General features: G+C 40.7%; 1 protein-coding gene across 4 annotated transcripts in view; it reads right to left on the bottom strand.

Annotated features, from left to right (window-relative positions):
* AFF3 (AF4/FMR2 family member 3) overlaps positions 1 to 16,929 on the bottom strand; it is a 482,362-nt gene that overhangs the window by 100,425 nt on the left and 365,008 nt on the right. For 3 of the 4 annotated variants that reach the window (XM_037898291.2, XM_043537051.1, XM_043537056.1), the window contains one exon: positions 3,157 to 3,197. In XM_037898291.2, the coding sequence (XP_037754219.1) occupies positions 3,157 to 3,197 (41 nt within the window). The remainder of the gene's footprint in view (positions 1 to 3,156; positions 3,198 to 16,929) is intronic. The other variant, XM_043537046.1, reaches the window with a different exon arrangement.

The following is a 16,929-nucleotide window of genomic DNA, read 5'->3' as shown; positions in this document are numbered from 1 at the left end:
CCCTAGGGACCCCAGGCAGCATGGGGCCAGCAGCCCGGAGCCCCTGGACTTCCAAGTGCTAAACAGATCAAAGCAAGCATATCTATCACACTGAGGAGATTTAAACTTCAAGACTCCTTAGAAGAAATGGAAAGGGATATTTTTTGCTGTTTTTAAAATTAAATAGGCAGCTAGTATTGTTTTTAAAATTATTATGAAGAACAAGTTTAAGCTTTGTTGTAATGTACGTTGTTTGCCTGGACTGCTCAAGACCTGAATGCTTGTGTAGGAGGAACTCTTCGAGTTGGCTTCTTAAATACCTTCATGCTGTTTCACATCTGATACTCCCTGATGAAACATAGGATCCTTGTCTTATAACAGACTTATTCAAAGTGATACAAGCTACGAAGGTGAGATCTTGGAAGAGTGTTGCTGTTTTCATAATGGAATAAAAATACTGTAATGATAAATAATAACAAATAATAAATTGTGTGTAATAAGCATGTCATAAAAACAAATTTTATATTTCCAAGATCACTGTTTTTATAATTTATACTCAGGTAAAGGGGAAAATCCCTGGAAATATTCATTTTTAGGAGGGGGTTTGCAAAACTTGACATTTTAGTGAAACGGGTTCACGGGTTGTTAAAGTGTCGGAACCACTGGTCTAAGGTCTATCTCATATGGCCCCCTTATTATAGAGCATTTAGGTGTGTCCTTATTACAGAATTAACTCAAGTGACCTAACTTTGAGTTGCTTCCTTCCAGTTTAGCCTATCACAAGAGAGAACAGTCACACCCCAGAGTAGCAGTCGAGTGCTGAGGTGGGTACTGTAATGCCTTGCATGCCTACTGGTGCTCTACTCACTCCTTCGGTGAGCTAAAACTTCTGGGAGCACATGCCATGGTCTGTAGCACTTCAATAAACTGCACCATCCTATGAATGTTTTCACAGTGTACTGCGGGAGAATTTGCCTGTCCCTTCTGGGGATCTTGAGTGGAAATGGTATGAACCCAGCAACTCATTACAGTAAACCAGTTCCAGCATGGCACAGATTTCTGCCTGCTGCCTTCTTTCCAACTGGTGACAAGGTCTGGCTCCAACTGGGACCTATGAGGTAGGGAAGTGCTATTATTCCCATTTTACAGACGGAGAGAGACTGAGGGTCTGTCTATACTGCAATCAGAGGGGTGTCTGCAGCACACATAGACGTACCTGAGCTAGCCTAAATAACAATAGCAGGGAAGCTGTGGCAGCATGGGCTGCCTGGGGCTCTGGGGAGGGGCTGTACAGCCTGCACTGCCACAGCTTCACTGCTATCGTCATCCAGGCTAGCCAGATCCAAGCTAACTCTGATCTGTCCACAGGGCTGCAGCCACACCTGTCACTGCTGTGAAGACACACCCTTGGTGGCTTGCCCAAGGTAAGTCTGACAGAGCAGGGAACTGAGCTCATGTCTACCAAGCCCCAGGTTAGCACCCTAACACTCAGCCATTCTTGCTCTCTGGTAATGTAAATACATTCACTCATGTCATAGCACTTCTCTCTCAGGGTTCGTCCACACTTGGAGCTAGGGCTGTGATTCCCAGCTCGCATAGACATACTCAAGCTAGTTTTCATGAAACTAGCTTGCTAAAAATAGTAGTGTAGCAGGGGCAGCATGGGCAGTGGCTAACGGGGGCATGGGCTAGTTGTGCCGAGTACAAAGTGCCTGAATCCCGTAGGTATGTATTCAGCGCAGCTAGCTTGCACCACTGCTCCCCTGAGCAATTCTGCAGGCATTTTCCCAGTTTAGCTGGAGAATGAGGAAGAGTGAAATAGTCATCTCTGGCTCCTCCCATTCCTTGTGGCCACACCTTCAAATACCCAGAGAACCCAAAAGGCATCTTGTTTATGTGGAAGAGCTTACATGTATTCAGGGATAGGAGCATGGTGCTGCTTAGGCTTTTTTCCTTGCCTGCTTTCGGGACAAATATTGCCGATATCTGTGTGCCTTTCATGCCCAACATCTGAGGACACGACTTAGCCCACAGCTTGGGTGTTGCACTCAGCTTGCTAGCTTAAAGTTTTTCTTCTTTTAAACAAATCTAAACAAAACAGTGTTTGTATACCGAGGAGGGATAATTTTGGCCGTCTCTGCTTCAGGGCATAGAGAAACGTTATTCACCCATGCACAACGTATAATTCAGCCTAAGTGACAGGCTCTGCTCAGGAGAAGTCCTAGACTGAGCTGGCTTACTGAGTCAATTACTGCTTATTCCCAGGGAGGAGGGGGGAGAGTGGGCTAGATGGAGTAGAGGTGGCTGCCAAAGAGGCATGGGGAAATTTACTTTGTGTCAGCCTGCATGACACAGTACCTCATCTGTGGATAAATGTAAATCTGCTAGTTCTTTTTCATAGGCACTAAAATGTACAATCTTCGCCATTCCTAAAATGGGGGGGAAAATCAGGACTGCCTTAGAAAGCTACCTTATTTTTCAATCAAATCCTCTTTCAGTACAGTCATTTAGGGTAAATACCTGTACTGATCTACAGCCCAACTATAATATTTACTATGGCCCGAATCATGAATTCCTTATTTAGGCAAGACTCCTGCTAAAGTCAATGGGAATTTTTGCCTGAGAAAGGACTGAGTAAAAATGAAGTAAGAATATCAGTGTTTGTTCCCTTGTTGTTCTGTCTAAAGCACCAATTATTGTTCAAAAATAAAATAAATACGCCCTCTCCCCAGCCAAAAGCCAATCCCTCATAAATTAATATTGAGAGAATCTCAACAAAACAAGAGTAATTCCCAGTGAAAGAATCTGGAAAAAGTCAAAAGAGAACATCTCAAAATAAATGAAGTACTTATTGCTGAAAAATGATCTTAAATATATCTCAGCATACTCTAAAGCTCAGAATTTACTGCATCATTCATGCCTTCTCCAGTAAGTTTTTTTATCTCTCGCTTGGTATCACAACAAGGGATTCTGCATATTCTGTATGAAATACAAGACTGTGATTTTTGCAGTAATAAACTCCATACATGCATGACAAATCCAAGCATGCAAAAATGTTTAACATCCCAATTCACAGATACTTTGGGGACAAAATCCGATTATGAGTTATATGCCACAATAAATAGGGCTCAACGTTTCATAAAGCAATTTATAGTTCATAAAAATGACAAAATGTACCTGTCAGACAGAATGCGGAGAGCAGATCTCTGTGCTGCCTGCTGGAAGAAAGGGCAGAGATGTTTATTTTATATTCTGACTTTAAAATTACGAGCGCAATCAACACTTAAAAAATGTGTTACACACATTTCTGTCACGTGTCCAAATTTTAAAGTACTAGTAAAGTAGCAGAAAGCGTCTAGGAAAATGGACATTCCAGTCTAGTAAATGTAAGAAGACTTTGTTAAGTACGCCATAAACCAGAGGATTGTCAAAGCAGTGCACAGTATCTGAGGTATGAACTACCTATTTAGATGATTTTCTGCAGGTCTCTAAAAACCCTGCAAGGCTTGATTTTCTTCCCCCTCCCCCCCCCGCAATCCTACCCACTCCTTTACCATTAGTCTCCTCCCATTCTTGCCACAGAAACAAACATCATATATTGGGTTCCTTTTGCGATGGAGCCTGTAGCTTACAATTATAAATTTAGCAAAGACAGCCAGAGCGGTTGCAAGCTTTTCAAGAGTACTGCCATGATAATTTCCTGGCAACTTTTGACTACACTGTACAGGATTGACCTGATGCTGTTTTGGCTCTCAATTCTTGCTTAGTACAAGTCTTTGAATGGGGTGGGGAAGCATGGTGCTTGTTATTATGTTAACTGGCGGGTCTAGGAATAGAAATCATAGCCTTTCAAATTTAATAGGACCCACAAGCCTATCACTGAGCTAGCTTGCCTCTTTATTATTATTCTTTCCCCCACTTGAATCATTTCAAGTGGCTTGACTCATGGCTTCAGCACAGTAACTAATTGCAAGCTAAGATAAAATCTATAATGTTCTGATAATACACTTCAAGGCCTTGACTATAATATAATTGTATATGTCTGGTTTGTGCCCTCTCTTTTAGGATTAGTGAGGTGGCACAACAGAAGCACGTGGTTAAGCAGTATTTAGCGTCAAGGCGGGGAGTGTTAAATATGAATTTTGCCTTTGCAATTATTAGATTAGTTTTGAAATAGTTCTCAGATTGATGTTTGGCTTCTGAGGCTGTCGGGGGTGGAGCGCCATAGAGGCAGCATGCTCAGTATTTGGTGGAAAGGAAGCGACTTGTGCAGTTCATCAGAAAGCATTCTAGCCAATCAAAAGCTCTGTTGTCAGGATGAAAAGGGAAACCCAATGGCCCAAGTGGCCTTGACATGCAGGGTATAAGCAGTGAGGACAATGGAGTGGATCCTTAGGGTTCAGGCAGGAGTACAAATCTTCTTTTCCCCTGGGAGAAAAGGAAGGTTTCAGTCTTATTTTGTGGTGAGCTGTAGAGTCACACTCTGGCTTGCTGCACAGTAACTTGACAGCCCTAAACCAAATTTCTGCTCGGGGCACGACCAAACTGGAATGGGCTGCACATCCTTGATTACTTGTATACAGGTAACTCTGCCTCAGTTGTCAGGGGGCTTGTGCTCCTCTGCCCCTGTGGCCTGCCTCTCAGCTATAGCTGATAACTTTCTTAGCATCTCACACAACTCAAAAGGCTGCAACCTGAAAATATCATTCCAAACTATAACTCGGGTGGGGCTTACAAAGTGGTCATCTACCTCTGCACAACTTAGTTTACAAGACAACACCAAAATCTTCATTTCTGTGAGTGGGGAGTCGCTAATCTACAACGGGTAATGCCTAGCATTACATGTTATCATCAATGGGTGGCATACTAACTGTGGAGAATTAGGTGACAGTGTCTTGGGCTATGATTCCCAGAACCCATTGTCTGAAAGTCTCCACAGATATGTTAACCTCCACACTGTAATGGAGGCTGACACCCTCACTGCTGATGAGACAGTCATCCTTCTGGTGGAGCAACCATTAACACCTAGTGGCTATCGGAGTCTGGCTATGTAGGCTTCTTTCACACACAAAACTAGCCACTAATCTATCATTTTACTGGGAAGCCATTCCCCTTTCCTGGTCCCTTAAAAAGAGTGCAAAAATCTTGACCATTGCGTAACGATACACTAGCCCTGATTATCATCAAGAGAGTGCCATGGGGATTCCTTTGGAGTAGATGGATGAGAAGAGAATGAAGGAAGGTTAAAGAATTGGCTCCAGTGGAAACTAGAGTTTACAATAGGAATAAAGAAAGGACTATCCTGAGACCCTGTTGTTAGGAATAATTAGGAACAGGCATCTTCATGTGATTCACAGCCAGATCACTCACCTGTCTGGCATATATATGTAAGCAGAGTCAGGATGAGCTCCACCCTGACATCTGGTGGTGAGGTGTGGCAAGTTGTGGAAAAGAACTTCAGGGGCTGATCTCATTTGCATAGGCACACCCACCCCGCCTAGAATGAGGCCATAGCTGCCCAAATGGTCACTTTGGCTGCTGTGGGATCCCCAGTGTCTCTGTTATTGGGGCAGGAAGAATAAATTGTTATTACCCTGATTATGGGAATCAAGGACAGTGGAACTGTACTTGGTCTTTTGTTATGATGGAGGGACTCGCCATCAACTAAGTAGCACTCGCTAGGCAAGGGACATGAGTTCCAAAACTCTGTGAATTGAGAGGGGCTGGGGACAGGTATTAATACTTGGTGGCATGGGCCCCCTGGTGAGGGCCTTATATGCTAATTGCATTTCCTCCTCTCTCCACTGTGGAATATCAGAGCTAATTTTGATTCCATTAGGAGTCTAGTTACAGGCTGCTGAGCTGAATTCACTTTGGGCTAATGGTGCACCAGTACTGAGGTTCCCCTATTACAAGCTGAAATCACAAAAGAGCTAAACTTACTAAGAGCTTAAATCACTGAGTGTTGTGTTAAGTAGTGGAGGAGCCTGAAGATATATGGTGGAGCAGTTTCCGGGATGGCGAGCAGCGTGGCTTGTGGAGCAGAGCGGCTGGTGGAGCAGAGCAGTTTGTTGGATGCCTAGAGCAGCTCATGGGGCGGCTGGCAGAGTGGAGCCCCATGGAGAGGTGGAGCCATCAGCTTTGGACCATGTAAGGTGCCCCTTAAAACCCCCTCCTCCCCCCATCTCCACCCAGGTTGGGAGGTAAAACTCTGCAGATAAACTTTTGAAGTCTGGGGCTGCCCTGACCAGGGACAGAGACTTTTGGGACTTTGGGTGATTTTGGGTTGCTGGACTCAAGAGCCAAAGGGAAAGGACATGCCCCAATTTGCTTGGGGTGGGTTTTTTTTGCTCATGGGTTGTGTTATGAATCCTGTTGGTGGTGTTTCCACAACATAATGCCACATTGTTTCTCTCTGTTATTAAAAGGCTTTTTGCTACACTCAGACTCTGTGCTTGCAAGAGGGAGTCCCCGCCCAGCGGGAGTGGTATATATTTGTCCCAGGTCACTGGGTGGGGGCTCGAGCCGGTTTTGCACTGTGTTATTGGAATGGAACCCCTAGATACTGAACCCGGCCCTTGTTGCTGCCAACTCTGACAGGCAGAAGGGTTACATATAATAGTCCACATCTGTTGTAGTCCACATCTATATGTTTATACAACTTCTAGCATAATGGGCTCTCAATCCTGAGTGGGTATTTGTGTTCCCATAATAGAAATCCACTGGATGCTACCAGGATAGAAATAAGAATAAATATCCATTAAGGGGAAAACTAGAACAAGAAGCCCAATTCTCAGGGCTTAAAGGGTGGATAAGGTAGCTTGGAGAGCACTATTGTAAACTGCCACGCAAACAAAACCTTTGCTGTGAGAAAAGTGCCCTAAGCCAATTATCACTCTGATGGTCAGGAGAAGCAGATGGGCATACTGGTTAGAGTGGAGCCAGGCAGCCTTTTCAATCACTGCCATTCTGGCTAAGAGGAGGAGAGGGAGATGGGTCTATGACCATTCTAAATGATACCTGTAGGGGGGTAGAAGAGCGTCTAGTACCTTTTCCATTCCCTAACTCCCAAGAACAGGGGCTGTTTTGAGAGAGGTAAAGGGCTGGCACCTTTCCCTTGAAGCCTAGACACAGGCTGAACTCAGCAGAGATGGCCGAAGGATGAAGATGGGCTGGACAATGGGGCTCTTTAGTCTATTGTTTATGTTCTTATACTGTGCTCATCAAGGTGATATCTGAATGCCTCATAGCTCCTGCTCCCTGAACGCACCTGCATCCAGTCCTGCAGGCTGGCCCTCAGGCACCCTACTGAGGTCAGCCCATCTGCCTGTTGCCAGCTTTGGAAAGGTCATCCCAAGTGGTGGTCCTTTCTCGGGAACAGAATGAGTCCAGAGAGCAGGCAGGGTAGAAAGAACCATTAAAAGGAGAGGACCATTGCTGACCTGCAGGTTCCACATTCCTGTCTAGGCCTCTTTAAGGATGCTGTTGCGTCCATGCTGATCTGTGACCTGAGAATAACTCCCTCTGAGACTGTGAGGCAGAGAGAGAGTGCAGGGAAAATAAGGCATGGAAGGCTTCCTGTGTTCCAGAAAGCAAGCAGTTGCAGACCATTTTAGATTGCTGGGGCCCCGCTCTCACAGAAACAAATGTTTGCAATGACCATTTGAAAATATGCTTGAATACAATTATTGAAAATTTCAATTTGCTTTTCATCTGAAGCTTCTAACAAAATTTCCCCTCCCATCTGGGTCAAGTTGGTATGATGCAGAAGAAATTGTACAAGGCAAATCATTTGTTGCTTGACTGCAGAACATTCTACCAATGAGAATATAAGAACAGCTCTGTGTTTTATCATGCTTCTAAATATGCCAGTATTATCTGCTTAATGACACAAGCAAAAGGGTAGTATTTAGTACCACCTATTGCCTGCTCCACTATTTTTAATAGTTTGATTTTGATTGTACTATTTCATTTGCATTTCATTTTACATAGTTAACAACTTTACTGAGGACAACTCATCATCCATCAAGAAAGAAGATGAGAATATAATAATTCTTGGAAGTAAGTGATTGTGCTGGTTAAAAGAATAAGGACTAAATGAAACTAAAGTTTCTCACTGAGAGAATTTGAAGACCTTCATGATTTATCACTATGAAAAAATACAGTGGGTGTTTTGGCTTAATATTCTAATTTTTCTGTTGATAAATAATTAAACAATCAAATATGGGCCAGACTCGGATACCCTTACTTACAATGAGTAAAACCTTACTCCTCTCACAGTCACAGAGTAAGGGACACAACATAAGTAAGGGTCTCAGAGTTTGGCTCATTGAATTTAAACTTTCCTGCTGGATAGGAAACAGCAAAGAAAAAACTCACTTTGGTGATTCATGTAAAGAAAGTTGAAAAACTAGCCACAGTCCATTAGATGAATTACTCGGTTTCACTACTTCAACGGTCGCAAATTACAAGGGCCAGGCCTGTTCTGCCACCTCCATCCCCCTCCTGAGTAGGTTATGGATACATTTAGGACAAAGTTTCATTGATCTGACTATAGTTCATTAACCATTCATGAAAGATTTTAACTGTACCCCAGGACTATGAGACAAAACAAGTTTTCTGCCAGCAGTAATCATTTTCAGATTCTCATGCTCTGGAGATTGCATCTCTTCTCTTCATCCTTTATTGCAATGAGCTGGTGCTTGGGAACATAATCAGCAGATATTCAGTTTTCTGTGTGTATTAAATGAGCTACCAAAACTACTTGAAGCGCCACAAGTTGCAATCTGTTGTTGTAGGGAAATCAAAGAGGAAATTAAATGTCTTCCTTGTAATTGGGACTGAGCAGTGAGCTAGTTCGTTGTAATTGGCATGAAGCAGTGAGCAGAACAAGTTGAATGGAGCTGTTGCGACAGACATCCTGGAGAGTTAAAGCGGGCCCAGAAATCTCTAAGTTTTTTATCTACTGGGAACAGAAATGCTACATAAACCTCTGAGTTTGCAGGGATTTTTGGAAAACAGGCCAATTAAAGGTCCTGAAAAATGTTCTGATGGGTTGTAAGAGTGTCTTTGGGACACAGAAGCCACACAATGAAGTGTACATCTAGAGCACACACTTGGCATGTGAGATCCAGCTAGCTTGTGGTTGGATATGCAGATACTCTGCTGTCAATTTTTACTCTCCTGAGGACTACCTGCTGGCCATTAGTACAGTAGGTTAAATGTACTGTGCCAAATTATGCTCTCTGTTACACCAGTATAATTCCATAGACTTCATTAGGGTTGTACCATTGTAAGTGAGAAAAGAATTTGGTCCATTGCCTCCTTGAACTTTATTCAGTTAACATAATAGATGTAACTGAACTTGGTATATTCAGTACAGCTTGTTTGTGTTCCTCTATTTGTAGGATCCACCTCTGCCTAGTAATCAGAAAGGTTATGACCATAAGGACAATTACCTGGACTACAGAGTGTGTCTTTGCCACTTCATTTCAGGGCACTGATACACAGGAAGAACTACATGATAAGGCATTTGATATTGAAATTAGCATCTGTTGCAAAAGGAAGCAGACATGGATAATTATATTTCAACTTCTATTAAAAGCTGTCAAAGTTGATATGAGGTTAGCTGCATTCCGATATTATTAGAATATACAGAAGCTTGGGAGTCACATCAGATCAAATGTCCTTACATGAGTCTTGTCAATCAGACTTTACCTTTTTTGCACTGCTTGTATTTAGGCGTTGGGTGGACTTTCATCTTTCTTTAATTTTCTTACTTTTTATTTTTAAGATCAGAAACACATTTTTTCTGATCTAAAAGGCCAGAAGAGTCCACTGTGATCATCTGCTCTGACCTTCTGTATAACACAGACCACAGGCTTCCATGAATTAATTCCTGCTTCTAGTTAAATCACTGTGGCTGAATTAGAGCATATCTTTTAGAAAAACATCCAATCCTGATGTAACAATTATCAGTCATGAAGAATCCACCACAACCCTTGATAAATTGTCCCAAATGGTTAATTACCCTCACTGTTAAAAATTTGCACATTGTTTCTAGTCCGAATTTGTCTAGCTTCAGTTTCCAGTCATTGGAAGTTATACCTTTGTCTACTAGACTGAGAAGCCATATATTATCACATTTCTGATCCCCATGTAAGTACTTATAGACTGTGATTAAGCCACCCCTTAAACTCCTCTTTGATAAACTACATAGCTCCTTAAGTCTATCACAACAGGGCATGTTTTCCAATCCTTTAATCATTCTCATGGCTCTTCTCGGAACCCTCTCCAATTTATCAACATCCTTCTTGAAGTGTGGACATCAGAACTGGACGTACTATTCCAGCAGTGATCACACCAAAACCAAATACAGAGGTAATATAACCTTCCTATTCCTACTTGATATTCCTCTGTTTATACAACCAAGAATTGCATTATTCCTTTTGGCCCAGGACTATACTGGGAGCTCATGTTCAGCTGATTTACTGTATATTATTTCAGCACACTTTATCTTATTATATTCTTTGCTCTTAATATTATTCTGAGGATTATTTTTCCAATCTGTTTTTTTTCTGAGGGTTTTAAAAATAATTTGTCGACTATATAGTTTGAGTGTTTCTTCTGTAAATCTGCAATAGCTATGCGTTGGTGGTTTCATTATCCAGTCAATGCTTATTTAAGGTTCACAAGCTAAAAAGTTACTAAATTTTTTGGGGGGAGGGGCTTTCAGCTCCTGAATATTTGTTTGCCACCTTGGGCTTTTTAATCAGTATATTTCTGGAGTTTGTTGTTCATTTTCTCCTAATCCTTCTTCATCTTAAGGGGCAGCGTAGTCTAGAGATGTGAGTCAGGAACTACGAATTAAAAGATTAGGGTTCTAGTCCAGAGTCTGCCTCTGTCTCATCATGTAGCCTTGAACAAATCACTTAATCTTTCTGTCTGTCTCAGTTTCCTTGTCAATATCATAGAAATAATAATAACTAAGTACCTCTCAGGGGTTTTGTATTAACTAGTTAATATCTGTAATGCCAAATTTGCTGCATACATAGTATTAGCCATTTAGCAAAGTTTCCATGTTGGCAAATGTTGATTTTTTTATTCTGACTTTAGAACCCCAAAAAGATCTATGACCAAATTCTGCCTTTGTATACACATGTAGCATTCCAACTGACACAAGGTAATTTGGCTCCTACTTGTCTACATTAAAAATATTAAAGTTCGTTCCATCTTATATTAATAAAATGACTAATAAAATTAATAATGCCCAGTGACACTGGCGAAAATTCTCTGTCAGTTCAGGGAAGCAGCAATTACCTTGCAAAGAGAAAGAGTCATCTTTCAAAGGAGGATTCTCTTAATCCAAGACAAAAATTTTTTAGTGAAAGTGGCATTGAAATTGTGAACACATCAGGGGAAACTACCCCAAACTTCAACAGAATGCCAAAGTTTTACACAAATCATTAGAAAGCATGAGAATTTAAATTACAGTTGGACTATTCCAAAAAGCCAAAAACATGAAAATATGGAAATGCACCTCTAGATACACCAAATATTCTTAACTTTGTCCCTGCCCACTGCCACTGCCATCACTGTTTGTGATGTTTTGTAAGTATCAAAGTATTTTTTTAGTCACTGCCCAAACTGTCGGGAGGCAAGAAAGAAGACAAGAGGTGAAATCCAGGCTTCGCTGAAGTCAATTGCAAAACTTCCATTGACCTCACTGGGCGCACGATTTCACCGAAGGCCCTGCCCTGGAGAGTTTACAATAGCAGTTCTCAAACTTCTTCTGATGATCTGGCAGATGGATCCTTCTCCAGGTCCCTTTGCAATGTCCTAAAGCAGTTGTTACTGTGACTCCTTTCTCCGTCATTTCTGTTTGTTCTTTTTATTCCTTCTTGTCTTTTCTCTGTCTTGTCTTTTTTCTTATTCTTTTTGCTCTTTGACACATATTTAGCTGACTCTCCCTGCTGTCAACCCTTCTGGTACCTCTGATCTTCTTCCTCCTCAGACTCCCACTCATGCTGAGGAGGGACAGCCTTGTACCACACCAAGCCTGAGTTAAATTCATAGAGGCAGAGAATAGCTTGGCAACACTTGGAGCCTTTTCCCTTGTATATGTAGGCTGCTCCCACAGATAGTTCCTGTAGAGAGATACTGAGGGCAGGGGAGAGAAGGAAGACAGATGGCTTTCAAGGAGCTGCCTGCTATGTTATCTGCAGACGTGGCAGCACTTTTGCAGTGAGCAGGAGGGGCAGATCTGGGGTTCTGCAGCTTTCCTCAGCAACACTCATCTTACTTGCCTCATGCCTCTTCCTGACTAGTCTGTTGCCTCTGGAGGGAGAGCTCACTTCTCCAGCACAGGAAACATTGGCTTACACTAAATAGACATAGATAAGGGATGGTAGATGGAATGCAGCAGCACGCAAGCAATTGAGTGGTGGAGTTAGCTCGTGCCTTGTAAGCTCCATATTTTTTTTTTAAAAAAAGTTATTTAATTATAATGATTTATTATTGCTTGTTAACAGTTCTTTGGCAGGAGCACTAATATTTATGGTCTTCATAGAAGAAGTGTGTTTTAAGGAGGTGAGCAGAGGATGGAAACATGGCATGGGTTTCATGTATAGATGTTCACATGGAAGAAGGAATGGAAATGAAGGGGGAGAAGGATATGGGAGCAGCGGTTGATTGTGCAGCTTTAGAGGAGATGACAGTGAAATGGGATGTGCAGGGGCTAATTTGTGAAGAGCTTTGATTTAAATTTGATGTTGAAGGCCAGGGAAAACAAGTGAAAGGTTTAGTGTTTGATCCAAAGCCTTTTAAAGTCAGCAAGAGTTGTTGAAGTGACTTCATTGGTTTTTGGGTCAGATCCTTAGTGACTGGGGCTGGACGTGGTCAGATGGCAGGCAATATAGATAATTTCAGTGGAAGAATTTTTGCTATACTGAAGAAGACAAGGCCAGCTTTTAGGCAGCCAGAGATGAGGAGGTTGTAGTAGTCAAGGTGAGAAATCCTCAGGCTTGGACAACATTTGTGATCGTGGGAATAGACAGAATTTGGAGATGTGTAAAGAAACAATTTTATTTAGCAGAAGTATCAATATGGGGAGCGAAGAAAGATGTGCTTGTATTTGTTTAATTTACAGTCTCTTTTAAAGTGTTTGCTACTAGAGAAGAACCCAAATCAGAACTTGATCTATTGTGAACCTCCCTAAACTTTGATTTAGGCCAATCTCTAATTTATGTTAGTACTGTGAGTCATGGCAACAGTATTCAAATTGAGAGCTTGATCCTGCCTTCCATACACTGAATCTGATTTTGTAACACAGGCCCTGATGTGAGCCAAGTTTGGCAGGATCAGACTGCACTCTTATGGTGTCTTATCTGTCAGTTTCAGTGAGGCAATCATGGTGGTCTTGTCATTCCTTGCTAAAGTGCAAATGTAGATGTCACAAAGCTTTAAAATCAGTGCAGGCAAACCACAGCATTGCTGAAAATTGGCTCCATTGACTTACTTAAATCTTGTTCCAGATTTTAGTTTGGTTTGTTGCCAAAAGGATCATTCTTTTAATATGCAGATAATAATGGACTTACCCTGGGTAAGTGAAGTTCATATTAATAATGAGGATCATTTTTTCCAATCAAGAAATATAGTCACATTACCTACAGAACAGAGGGCTGAGCAAACCAGTCCAGATTAAGGAAGGGCTGGCCTGAGACTTCACCAATCCCTGAAACCAAACATTTTTTTATTTTCATTTTTGCTCATCTCTGCTCTTCTCAGTTCAGGTCAGGACCAGAAGCAGATGTACCAAAATACCATGAGATAGGTTTCTTGTACTATGGAGAATCATCATAAACAGATTGTTCTCAAAGGAAAGGTATTTTTTTTTTTTTACAAGTTTCCCAGAACATCTTGGAAAACCAACTTATTTTGAAAAAGACAGATAGGTTTTGACTAAGCTTTTGGATGTGTGTGGTTTTTTGTTTTTTTTAACCAATCCTACCTGCATTGAAATAAATGGCAAAACTCCCATTAATATTGGTGGTTCAGAATCAGACCCTAAACCTCCAAACATTTTGAAGATTGTTTCCAAACCTTTAAACCCAGGTCTGATGTTGAAAAGATGTTTGCTTTGTGTTTTTTTTTAGGTCTGATTGTTCTCATCTCTCTGCTCATTGTCATTCCTGAGAAGGCAGCAAGTACAGCACCAACGAAGGGGTGCATAGATGGAGTACTATGCGGAAATGACCGGATGTGGGTACATTCTCTGGCCATGGCATATGCAAATGCAATTAGCATCCTGTTATGCAAGATATTCACTAAAAATAGTTCTGATGGCTAACAGATTGCATGGCCCTGTTCCAATTTACCTGGTGGATCTGTTTTCTCTTTATGCACCTGGCTGTGCTCTGTGATTGGCTGATATTAGACTTCATAAAGCCCCATAATATCATCTAAGATCTTATGGCAAAAAAGCAGGTCGCCATTTTGCTCCCAGTTTTGGAACTAATTACAGATTGAAATAAGTCACTGTTTCAAATTTCCTGGGACTTTTAAATTCAGATGTAGAGGCTGTATTTACTTGGATTTATTTAGCTTTGTTAAAAATGATTCGACTCTGGAGAAGTTTACGTGCATGGCCTTTCTTTTCATTACAAATTTTAACTTTGTATTGATTGTGAATGCATGTCCAGAAATTCAAGACATAGTATTGTCTGATAATGTAGGCTGTAGTAAGACATATTCACTAAACACAACTTGAGGACTTCTAAAAACAAATTATTTTCTGCTGGGGGATATATAGCTGTATTGATTGTGATTGAGTGATTGGACTAATGTACTCTTGCTTCATTCATAAGGATGGAAAAGAGCTGCTAGTTTTCAACTAGTGTCTAAATTCCTGTACTACTAAGAATCCTGACAGCAGCTTATTCATTTTGGATTATATTAAAGCTAAGCATCAATAGTGTGTAATGCTATATTTTAGATGGAAGGAAACTTACATATGTATTAGTCTAATACCGGAGTGTGATCCTGCAGTGTTTATCTATTTCTATCAGCGCCTAAAGAAGGCAGCTATTTACATGTAAAAGCTGCTCTAATTTTTCCTTTTGTATAACTTACATAGGCAAAATGAATGTATTAAGCAGTGTTTGAGATAATTCACTGATTTCCTATGTACCCTGTATATAGCTCTTTAATCTTCATAACCTATTTACCTGCTCTTGCTAAGAGATGTCCATATCATTATTAATCAAAGTATTAAAACTTAGTTCTTTTCTTCAAGTACACCAAGAGTTTGAGTCTGGAGCCACGTTTCTTAGACCAAGTTTTGATTCCTTCTTCAACTTCTGTTTATACAATTTTACAAAATTTTGGCAGGAATCAAGAGCACATACCAGGGTGTTGGCTTTTATGAATCTCTTGGGATGTGAAAGTCAAGCTGACTGGTTGAACTTTGGTTACATATTCCAGACAAGCACAATGACTCTATTTATTCAGACTTGGCAGACTGAATGTAGATTGACTCTGTGGGTAATAAATTTTCACAGCCACAAAATTTCAGCGGCAACCAACCTGATCCTGAGGAGAAAAATGCATTCAAGGAAACAGACTTGGGTTGCAAAAATACGTTAGATTATTATTCCATGTATGCATAGCAGTCAGTTAATTTATTTGGCCATTGATTGACACGAATTGCATAAGTAAATTCAGAGTGTTTTTTCCCTTAAAGGCTCTGCTTTCTGTTTGGAAATTTTCATATTGTAAAAGGACAAAGAAGAAAAAATGAACTGTTCATATTACAATAGGCAATCTCCTTTTAATATTACACCCAAGACTGATTTAAGTTATCCAGTGACCTCTACAATGAAAAGCAGAGTATCCTAATGGGAATGTTTCATGTGCCATTCCACACATCAGGGAACCAAGAGGCAATAACCACCCCAGTTCAGTACTCTGAACAATCTTAAGTACAGTTTTGACATCTTCATGCTACAAAGCATCAGACACTTTCTGAGAGAGATGACAAAATTATTACTCTATTCATTATAAATCAAAAGGAAGTGGCTCTTTACCTTGTAGATTTATGTTAATGACCTTGCTATCTGTTAATTGTGTGCTCTTTAGATATTGATTGGGGATTAAAGGGTAAATTTTCTTCAATGTGTATGAAATAAAATATGCCAACTGGAAATTTTCCTTCTACATATCAATTCCTATGATCACTGCCTGTAAAATTAAAATGATCAGTTTAAATGGATAAACTACGCTCATTAAAGGAGGAAAATACATTTATGTAATTAAAATTGACTGTCTAGTATGTGTGGATAATGTAATTACTGTAGGCTCGCTTACACACACACTCAGTTCAACGCTATCCTCTTTTGCCTCACCATAGCTCCCAAGTCTATGAATCTTGCCTATTGTAACCCCTGGAATGCAGTCCACATTCAGCAAGGCCTTGGTCACTCCCCTACTGAAGCTCTTATTCACATATCCATTTCCCATCTTGACCTCTGTATCCCCATCATTCACGTTCTCTTGCTTTGTCACAATTCTCCAAACATCAGTGTTGACATGTGTCAGGCTCCTCTCCTCACCTGTATAACCTCAGCATTTTTCATTGGCTTCTTGGATATTTCAAAATCAAATACAAAATTTCCCTCCACATTTTGAATTCTTGTTAAAAAAAATCTTTTTTCTGATTTAAGTAATGGCAAAAAAAAAAGCTTTCTAAATCTTGTAAAATTTCCCCTCAATTACTGAATTATTATAATTATTCTGAGGGATAATAGCACTTAGTTATATAAAAAACTGAAATTCATTCATATATTTTTTTCTGTCCCCATTTCTTCCTGTTCCTCTGACTCAAATCTGAGATTAATGGGTAAGGTAAGAGTCATGGAATAGGAAGTAAAGTAGGCTTCTGCGCAAAAACCTGGT

The sequence above is a fragment of the Chelonia mydas genome, chromosome 1 (assembly GCF_015237465.2).
Source record: "Chelonia mydas isolate rCheMyd1 chromosome 1, rCheMyd1.pri.v2, whole genome shotgun sequence".
Lineage (NCBI taxonomy): Eukaryota > Metazoa > Chordata > Testudines > Cheloniidae > Chelonia > Chelonia mydas.
Note: the sequence above shows the minus strand (reverse complement) of the source record. Positions and strands in the feature narration are given on the sequence as shown.